Source organism: Ovis aries, chromosome 12 (assembly GCF_016772045.2).
Source record: "Ovis aries strain OAR_USU_Benz2616 breed Rambouillet chromosome 12, ARS-UI_Ramb_v3.0, whole genome shotgun sequence".
In the NCBI taxonomy this organism is placed as follows: domain Eukaryota; kingdom Metazoa; phylum Chordata; class Mammalia; order Artiodactyla; family Bovidae; genus Ovis; species Ovis aries.
This window is the reverse complement of record NC_056065.1, coordinates 57,776,277-57,787,136: the sequence shown is the minus strand read 5'-3', so window position 1 is coordinate 57,787,136 and position 10,860 is coordinate 57,776,277. Positions and strand designations below refer to the sequence as shown.

The 10,860-nt window shown below is 42.0% G+C and overlaps 1 protein-coding gene across 3 annotated transcripts in view; it reads left to right on the top strand.

Moving 5' to 3' along the window:
- The first annotated feature begins 1,681 nt into the window (after positions 1-1,681).
- ASTN1 (astrotactin 1) overlaps positions 1,682-10,860 on the top strand; it is a 361,638-nt gene continuing 352,459 nt past the window's right edge. For all 3 annotated transcript variants that reach the window (XM_015099329.3, XM_042229137.1, XM_042229135.1), the window contains exon 1: positions 1,682-1,995. In XM_015099329.3, coding sequence (XP_014954815.2) covers positions 1,713-1,995 — 283 coding nt within the window. In that variant the 5' untranslated portion in view covers positions 1,682-1,712. The remainder of the gene's footprint in view (positions 1,996-10,860) is intronic.

Sequence of the window (10,860 nt, the reverse complement as noted above, 5' to 3'; positions counted from 1 at the left end):
GCAATGCTACATGGTAATAGTTCTCAGATATGTTAAAAAAAAAAAAACCTGTTATAAAGTCTTTATCTCTTTTCTTATAAGCAAGACTTTCACTCCTTAAATGTGACCTTAAATATATGACTCATTTTCTTTATTCCCATTCATCAACTAGAGTAACCTTGTCAAATATATGGCAAAAGCTTTTTTTGTTGTTTCTTTAAAAGGACATACATTCAGAGATGCCAATAAATAGACACTAGGTAAAAAGAGATCGTTCTAAAGTGGAAATCCTCTTTACAAATGGTGGTGTATTAAATTCCCAGAGATTAGAAATTATTTATAACATAGTCTTACAGCACCCAGTATTTAAGTCAGCATTGAATAAATGTTTAAGGGCAAACTTTTTTTTTTTTAATTAAAGTATAGTTCATTTACAATGTTGTGTTAGTTTAGGCAAACTTTTGAAACAAGTTTAAGGTTATCCTGTAAGAGAAAGTTCAGTTAATCATCAGATACTAGCACATACAAAAATCACTTTTCTCCCAGTTTATTGTATACTATCATCATTTTGTCAAGACTTAAGGCATTACTGTCCAGCACTAATGGAAACAAAACTTTCAAGGGTTTTTGTTGTCAGTGGTGTTTTTATTATCTACCCTGTTCTATTCTTGATTGGACTGGGTTTGACCTGGCCCATGCCCAAGGATATTTTTTATTCCTTTTCCATTTGTTAAGGGTATCTAGAAACTTTGTTTTTCTCACATTTTCTTCCAGCTCTGTTCTATTTACTGGATTCTGTATAACTAAAGGCTCAACAATTCTTTGAGCTAGCTCTGCTTTTTCTATCAATTACAGCCAGCTCCAAATGATCTTTATATTGCTTATCATAGATAAGATTGGTAACAAAAATGAAACGGAAGAGAAATAGCAAATAAAAGTTCTAATTCCCTGCTTATCTGTATGTAATACACTGACTTTGTTATTTGTCATTCACACAATCTTATCTATATATATGTACATACAAAATATTCCCTCTAAACGTATTTCTGCGCCGTTAGTGCTGAGTAATAACACACACGTGCATTTATTCCAGCACACGCTTATCCAGTATAAAAGTCCAATTTTAGTGGGTAAAAACAGACAAGAATGGAACCACCTATATCTACAAAACAACTGGGGGAGAGTTTGCATCTAGAGACCCCTCATTACTGGCTCTGAGGAAGCACATTTAAAGGGGTGTGCGCGCGCGCCCTTCCCAAGCCATCAGGAAGATAATGCGGGAGGGAAGATTTTGCATTGGAAAAATGGTTAGGGAAAAAAAAAAAATGCTGTGCAGGTAGTTAATTGCTAAGAGCGTGCTCCTGCTGGGGGGATGCAAAGGAGGAAGGCGGCAGCACCGGCTGCCCGCTGGGGGCTGACCTGATTCCCCAGAATCTTCAGCTCCCTTCCTCTTTCCTCCGACGTCCTTCCTTCTTTCTTCTCTCCCCACTTCCCCCCAACCTCCCCTCTTGCCTTCCCCAGATAAGCAGCTCCAGGAAACAAAGAGCGCGCGGGCTCTCCTTAGCCCTGCACCAGGCCAGCGGCATCTCTGTCCGGGGGACCCGGGCTTTCCCGGCTCCGCATCCCCTCCCCAACCTCCCCCGCCTCCCGCGCTCGCTCGCTCGCTCGCTCCCTCCCCGCTCGCTGCCTCCCCCACCTTCGCAGCGCTGGGAGGAAGGCGGCCGGGGCTCAAGATGGCTTTAGCCAGGCTCTGCGCCCTGCTCGCCTGCTGCTGGGGGCCGGCGACGGTGCTGGCCACGGCCGCCGGCGACGTGGATCCTTCCAAGGAGTTGGAGTGCAAGCTCAAGAGCATCACGGTGTCGGCGCTGCCCTTCCTGCGCGAGAACGACCTGAACATCATGCACAGCCCCTCGGCCTCCGAACCCAAGCTCCTCTTCTCCGTACGCAACGACTTCCCGGGAGAAATGGTCGTGGTGGACGACCTGGAGAACACGGAGCTGCCCTACTTCGTGTTGGGTGAGTCCCGGGGGAGGTCGAGGCGGCCCGAGGCGCTGGCCCGGCGCCCCCAGCCCCCCCACTCTGGCTCGCTCTCCACACCCACTCGCCGACTACCTCCCCTCCCCCACCCTACCTCCCTGGATCCGCCCCGTACCCAGACCATTCTCCCAGCCGACCTACAGGCGGGCGCTTCTGTGCACCTGACTTCTCCCCCGAATCCGACCCGGATGCTGGGCCTCCCGCCTCCCCTGCGCTGCCTCGGCCCCCAAGGAACAGGTTGCCCGAGTCCCTCTGAAACCGTCCCCGGCTTTCATTCATAAGCACACGCACCGGAGCACTTCTTTGCTGCTCCCAGCTCAACTCCCAGAAGCCCTTTTCCTGCTCCCAGGCCACAAGCTCAGTTCTTGGTTTCAAGCCCCCTGGACCACCCCCACCTCCCCCACCCCGCCCACAGCATCTCCTGCGGACAGTTAAAAATAGGTATCTAGTGCTCACCTAGCCAGGCCTGTGCAGGGCAGATTGGGTGATTCTCAAGAATTCTCTCAGTGAGAGCTCTTTATCTGTCACTAGGCTGCTGACCCTGGGTTCCATCCCTGGGTTGGGAAGATTCCCCTGGAGGAGGACATGGCAACCCACTCCAGTACTCTTGCCTGGAGAATCCCATGGGCAGAGGAGCCTGGCGGGCTGCAGTCCAGGGGGTCGCAAAGAGTCAGACAGGACTAAGCACACACAGGCTGCTGACACTCTGGCCTTCCTCCGGAACACAAGTTTCTTACACCCTTGGTGTCCAATCTGCCAAGTCCTACCTCCATGCTTTCGTGTAACAGATGCCTCCAAATCTCCCAACTCCTTGAATAAAGAAATCATCCATACTGTGGACTGTTAACATTGGCATCTTTGTTCTCAAGTTCCGTTAGAGAGATAGACACAGGCATTCCTGCACAAAGGATGGCTTCCCTGGTCAAGAAGCCCTTCCTTCCTTTGTTTGTTTACATCTCTCCCTTGGTATCCTATTTTAATTTTCTTAGGCCACAAAACTCCTTCAGATACTAGAACTTCTACATTACTTCTAGTCCACTCCTCTTTTTTCACTACTGAGCTGCAAAAGATGCTCTAGTACTACTTCTGCAGGAAGTAGGACTATCCAAAATTTCCTTCACTTCTCCCCGTGCAGATCCACCTCACCTTGCTGTGCAGGCCAGCCACGCAGTCCATGTCTTTAGTGCTGCTATAAACCACCATTCTTATTTTGCCAAGGAGAGAATTAATAGACAGACACCAGTAAGTTTCTAGATCCAAGGAAGAAATGTGATAATGTCCAGGAACCTGTTCCATCCGTTTGACTGCCCTACAAACTAAAGTTCACTTTGTAGGGACATGGCTTCTTGATGGCTGTATGTAGGTTAGAACCACAAATGGAATGGTGTTTCACATCCCTTTCATGCTCTTTCCTATGAGACATGAAACATTGAGTAAACCCCCACTCTCCAGTCTATGGAAAAACAATTTCAAAAACTGCCTGGTCCTTTGAAAAGTTGGTTTATAGTTCCTGGAGTACAGCTTGGTAGACCTCATTAAGCCCAACCTATAGTCTTGATGGTGTTTATTTTTGCATTAGAAATGTACTAATAACACAAAAACTGGGGGTTGGCTGGGAATGCTGACATTGTGGATATGCTGTTCATTAAAATGTATGATTGCTGGGTTATTTGGTGGATGTAAATTTTGTGTTGGAAGTCATGCTGATGTGCAAGTACACAGTCTGTTTATCATCCAGTGTAAGAACGAGTGTAGGGAATTACATGTTTCTAAAGAGCCTATTTTGGGGCTCTACATGCAGTGTTTACTGTGCATGAGAAGGGACATGTGTGGTACATGAAAAAAGGAAGATTGGATGAGCAGATCTCAACGTCCCACTTCCTTTTTTGCAGAATCCCGAAGGCAGGGCCTGAAGCCATGATGTGCCTGCTCAGATCCAATGTGCACAGCAAAAGCCCACATGTTAAAGAATGGGTTTTCTGCACCTCTGTGCAAAGCTGCCCACTGCAGCATCCTGCTGGAGTTGCTATGGTAACCTCCTGCAACTTGGCATTGACACACAGGAGCAGACACACACTCTTATTTCAGGGGCAGATGCATTTGCTAAATGCATTGATTGTCCCCTGCCCTCCCAGTCAGTGGGGGTATGTTCAGAGCCAGAGATATGCTGGTACCTCCCCTTTTGGCTCTGAATTCCCAGGGGAAGTAGGAATGAATCTCAGCTGGGGCAGTGGGCCAAAGCAGGGGACAAAAGGAGAGGAGTCCAAGTTCATGGAAGTCAAGTGTGGTTGCTTTTGAACTTAATTTTTGTAGTTCTGGATCCTGTCACTCGTGGTCAATAGTAAGGTCTGTAGTGACCTTGATTTATAGAGTTTTTCCTACTCTTATCTCTAGAACCTGGTTTGTTTAATCCACCCCCAGATGAATTTGAATCAGTCAGTTCTGGGAATTTACTGAGCATTTACTTGCTAAGCACTTTTACGTGCTGTTAGGGTATAGAAGTTAAAAAAGGTTCCTACCCTGAGAGCTGAGAGTAATAACACCTGATTGTGTGGTTCTTAAAGGTTCTTAAAGGCTGTAGGAATTCAGAGGAAGACACTTGCATGGCAAGAACAGACCCCATGGAAGATATGGGCTTGACTAGGGGCCTTGATCAGATCCTTCTGTCTGCAGGATCAAGTTCTATCACTTCATTGAGGCATCCGGGGTCTTCTGACCATAGCCTTCTCCAGCCTTTTATCTCTGCAAGCCTGCTCTGGCTCTCGGGACTCTATACATGCTCTTCCCGCTCCTCCACTTGGCAGCCTTCTTCCTTCTATACCCTGCTCACATGTCACCTTTCTATAAAGGCTTCCCTACCCCCACCAAAGTAGTTTGGGTTCATTCATCCCTTTTCTGTACTCTTTGCATGAATTGAAAAAAGTGCACGCGTGTGCGCACACACGCACGCGCACACTAACAAAATTAAAGATAGGTTAAATTTGGCTTGGCCTAGAAATGGTGAAGCCATTTGAGGTGATGGAAAGGATGAGCCAAGGATGGTGGCAGGAATGAGTGTGGGACTAGCATGCCTATGGAGTAGTACGGAGATTAGTCTGGTGGTCTGAGAGTATAGACAACCGTGTCTGGCTCTGAGAGTGGGATGTGGCTTAAAAGCCAGGCAGGGGAGGGTTGACTTGACGTAGGAGGCACTGAACGCTGACTTGCAGAGGCTGTCTCAGCCGTCAAAACTGTTGTCAATTTTGCTTGCAGGATAACTCTGAGGGACAGTGAAGGGGGTGGCATTATCTCCTGTTCTCTGAATTTGCAGTAGGATTTGCAAATTCTGGTGAAAGGGCCATATGTCACTTTCAGATGTGTTTTGTTTGGCTACACATAGTTTTGAATTTGAATGTTCTTAGTCAAGCCACGCCATCTCTAGATTGCCATACTTCCTGGGAATATTGGTTGTACGATGGCTGCATCTCTTTTTTATGGCACCTATCTGGCACCTCTTAGGTCATCTAAACCCCTGTTTTCAGAAATGCTGTAAACTTTCTATAATATGCAAAATGACTGCAGTTCCTAATTCAAGATATTTAGCTACAGAATTCTTATTATCCTCTCAGGAGACTATAAAATTTTGATGAACTAGCCAATTAAAATTTCATATCTTAACTAAAATCTTGCATCTTCATCTTTCAAAACAGTAGACTTTCCAGCTTTGGAGGCATATCTGATTTTGAGACAACTGGTTAACCTGAAGTATGGCTTCTGTGTTGAAGTGTGGTTTTCTGTGATGTGAACAGAACATATTTATCAGTCTCATTACTGTTTGAAAGGGATGCTCCTCTGTTTCAGACCCAGCTATTGAGTGTGTGTAAAACTTAGTGAAGAAAGCTGTTTCTCTTGTGCCTGGGAGTTTCGCTTTAGCTGTCATGGCTTTTGATTGAAGAAGGTATGCCTCAGGATAAATCAATCATCAGCCTGCAGAGATGTAGTGAGTTCCTGCATGCAAGAGGCTATTTAAAGTGTCTGGAGCAGGCCAGTATGGTGGTTAAAAGAACAGGCTTTGAAGACAGATCTGGTGTCAACTCGGGAGGACTTTCCACTTATTCCATAGTGGAGAAAAAGAAAAGGATGGAGAGGTTAAGTAACTTACTCAAGGTCACATAGCTAATAACTGATGGATCTGTAACTGATGGATCCGTAACTCGAACTCAGGTCAATATGACATTTAAGTCTTTCTCTTAGTTACTATTTCATATGTCTCAAAAGTTTTAAAAATCTATTCTTTTTCATGGTTGAATGAAAGGAGCCCTGGCAATGGATAGAGTAGGAAAATATATTCAGTTTGTATAAAGGAGTCCTTTGTGGCTTCTATGTAAATACCTTTTGAATATCCTTGTCCATTGAGTGATTTCTCACATAAGCCTTAATGCTGGAGAGGGTGGACTTCATCAAGAAGTATTTATCTAAGTAGGTATACTTACCTAAGCAGAATCGAGGAATTCCTGCTTCATTCATACTTTCCAGGTCTGAGTAGTCATGTTGTATGGCATGCAATGGCATCCACAGTCATGTGAACATGGTAGGGTAAGTAGGGATTAAGGGAACACGCTCTGTGCTCTTCTGAGAAAGGCCCAACAGAAATATAAACTGGGGAGCCCAGAGAGTAGGCTCCGCTGTGAAATGGAGCCATCCAGAAGGCACTGTGCCTTCGGCTTCTTGACCAAGGCCACTGAAGTTTGTAGTGGGCGATCTTGTGCTTAGAATTCACTGCCAGAGCTCAGTGATGCTGCTTGAATAGCAGTTACTGAGCTTTTTTGATTGGCTTCAAATATAACATCAGACATAGTTTTCTACTTACTTTTGAGCTTTGCCTGATAGGAAGTATCTCACTGTTTTTTCACATATCCGTCCATCTTCCCATTCAAGAAGAAACTTGGAAATTTGTTCCTTTTCCTTTTTTTTGTTCTCTGCTACAATGAGCTGCCTAGGTAAACAGCAAATACATTCACATAGAGTGGCAGCCCCATCTAAAACATGGGAGGGTAACTGGTAGCAATCCTAAGGTAGGGAATTCAGCACTCATATAACTCATACTAGCAGAATGCACTAATTTATGGTATTGAGAGGGTTACTATTTACTGTTTCTCTACAGAACTGTGGGTTTTACATCAAAGGAATTTTGAATGCAAGAGTGATGAATTTTACAATGCTTCAAATGCTCTTCTAGATATACTGAGCTGGTCTGAATTCCAGTTTTTGAAAGAAAAGTAAAATACAAGCTTAATTTCTTTATATATCTTTGAAGGCAAGATTGAGGTCTTGTTTTACAGTATATATATATATATATATTTTAATATACATATATTTTATACTTTCTTTTTAAGGAATGTAATCAAACCTAAAGTATAGTCGTTTCTCAGGTTAAGGCCAGTTTACAAGAACAGAACTTGGCACCTTTTCAGCAGGAATATGCCAAGTCTTTATTTCTTCACTTTAATACCAAGTTCAAATACATGTACACAGATAGCAGAAAAAGCTCTATTTTGAGCAAGTTAATTTCTAAGAACAAGTTAAAGCCTATGGTAAATTTTAATATACCAAAACTTGCCATGTATCATCACTGTTACTATAAATATTATAAATATAGTTAATATTTTTTAAATCATATACACTGAGAGAAAAAAACAAAGTGCTTCTATTGCTCTCCAAGTTTCCAAGGAACAAAATTTGGAAAAATTAAATTGTTCCTGATGGCAATCTGAATTGACATGATGACTTTTGTAAAACAATTTGGTATATATTACATAGTAAAGTTGAAAATATACATGCTTCATGCCCCAGCAATTCCAAGTTTTTATTACACAGGGCTTCTTACATGTATTTACAAGAACATCTGTGGTAGCATTGTTGGCAGTAGCAAAACCTGGAAGCAACCCAACATCTGTTAATAGAAGGCTAGACGTATACAAGGTGTATAGTCACTCAATAGTGTATTATCTAGCCACATTTACCAATAATGAGTTGCAGCTACATATACCAACATGGGGAAACCTCACAAATGTATCATTAAGTGAAAATAGCAACTAGCTTAAAAATACAATTTCATTTGTATAAAATTAAAAATAACAACATGTTTAAGTATACATGCACATGTACAATTTGTATGAAAAGCAAGGTGTCAGAAAAACACAGAGGATGGGTGTTACTTCTGGTGAAAAGGTGGATGGTGTGAAGGAAGAGGGAAAGAAAAGGGGCTTCAAACATTCTGGCAGTTCTTTTGTAATTAATTTTTATTGGAATATTGTTTATTTACAATGTTGTGTTACTTTTAATTGTGCAGCAAAGTGAGTCCGGTATACATATACCTATATCCACTCATTTTATATTCTGTGCCCGTATAGGTCATTGCAGAGTACTGAATAGAGTTCCCTGTGCTATACAGTAGGTTCTTATTAGTTATCTCTTTTATATCTAGTAGTGTGTACATGTCAGTCCCAGTCTCCCAGTTTATCCCTCCCCATCCCTTTCCCCCTTGGTAACCACAAGTTTGTTGTCTACATCTGTGACTCAGTTTCTACCATTTCTATTTTGTAAATAGGTTCATTTGTACCAGTTTTTAGATTACACATATAAGCAATATCATGTATTTGTCTTTCTCTGACTTGCTTAACTCAGCATGACAGTCTCTAGGTCCATCATGTCTCTCTGCAAGTGGCATTCTTTCTTTCTTTTTAATGGCTGAGTAATATTCCTGTGTGTGTGTGTGTGTGTGTGTGTGTGTGTGTGTGTGGGTGTGTGTGTGTGTGTGTGTGTGTGTGTGTGTGGTGTGGGTACCACACTGTCTTTATCCATTCCTCTGTCTATAGACATTTAAATTTTTCCATATCTTGGCTCTTGTAAATAGTGCCACAGTGAACACTAGGGTGCATGTATCCTTTCGAAATAAGGTTTTCTCCAATATGTGGCAGTTCTCAATTTTTTTTTCCTTTCTGAAAGAAATTTTTATAGCAGTTTTAGATTTAGAGAAAAATTATAAAGACCATACAGAGGTCCCATATACCCTGCGCGCAGCTCCTCCTGTTCTTAACGTCTTCATTAGTATCATACATTTATTACAACTAAAGAACCAATATTGACATGTCACTATTAACTAAAGTCTATACTTTATTCAGATTTCCTTAATTTTTACTTAGTTTGTGTCTTTAAAAACTAAGTTTCCTTAGTTTTTATCTTCTTTCTGCCCCCAAATCCTGCCTGAATCTTACATTGAATCATCACATCTCCTTAGGCATCTTTTCACTATAAGAGCTTCTCAGACTTCTTTTTGATGATTTTGGAAGTTTTGGGGAGTATTCCTCAGGTATTTTGCAGAATGTCCCTCCATTTGTTTGGACTGTCTAATGTTTGGATCTGTCTAACGTTTTCTCATTCTTAGATTCGAACTTTGAGTTTGGGGGAGGAAGCTGTAAAGTGTCATTTTCATTGCATCATGTCAAGGGTACATTTCATCGCTATGCCCCGTTGACCTTGATCACCTGGCTGAATTTGTCAGTTTTCTCCACTGAGAAGTTACTTTTCTTTCCCCGTTTCCATGTTGTTCTCTTTGAAGGGAGTTCATTACAGATATCCCATACAAAAGAATGGGGAAGTTATGGGTCTACCTTTTTGAAGGCCAAGAATCTACATAAATTATTTTGAATTATGCTAGGAGAGAATTTTCCCTTATGTCTTATTAATGTATTGATTTAATCATTTATTTATATCATATGAACTCATGAATATTTATTTTATACTTTGGATTATAACCCTATACTATTTTATTGATTTTATTGCTCTAATTGTTCGAGCTTTAGCTAATGTGAGCTCTTTCAGTTGCCTTCTGTGTTCCTTTGACATAACCCCATTAATACGTATAGATTTTTGTTGTTTTTGATTTTCAAACACTTTGCTATTTCTGTCACTATAAGCTGCTCCAAGCTCATCTTGTATATTGCTTCCCCATCCCACCAATGTCCATTCCTAGAATCAGCTATTTCTCCAATGAGCCCCAAGTTTGTTCGCTGGAGAAATGATATTAAAAGCCAAGATCTAGGAACTAGGTATACTGATTTATACTGAGTGTTAGTTGCTTCTAGGCCCTCTCAGTTAACAGAATGAAGAAATATATGTGTTACTAAGTCATAGGGATTCCCTGGGGACTCAGACAGTGAAGAATCCACTGGCAATGCAGGAGATCTAGGTTTAATCCCTGGGTTGGGAAGATCCCCTGGAGAAGGGAATGGCTACCCATTCCGCTTATTCTTGCCTGGAGAATTCTATGGACAGAGGAGCCTGACTGGCTGCAGTCCATGGGGTTGCAAAGAGTCGGACATGACTGAGCGACTTAACACTTCCACTTCTCTTTCACTTTACTAAGTCATATGTATACACATACCTATAAATATTTCCATATGTAACCATTTGTGTGTATATTAAGCATAACTTCATACTGATGTCTCCAGCTATGATCCATTATCTAATTATCTAATAACATCTAATATGTGTATCTAATCTGTGGATCATTCTAGCCCCCTTCCCTTGTTTATTCCACTCCAACAGTGAGAAAACCTGGTTCCCACTGTCTTCCATCCATTTATTTAATTGTTCTACTCCACTATACATGTAGGGAAGTATCAGAATTTCACTTATATCCCCATAGGGAAAAACTTTACCAGCTAGAGTACAGCTCCTGTGTACAGTTCCTTTAGTCTTACAGACCCTTTGGTCACTTAGTTACTTAGATCCCTCCCCTACTCCTGCAGAGAAGTTGTTTCATTTATTTATGAAATGGTTCATGTTTTGTCACATTCTGCA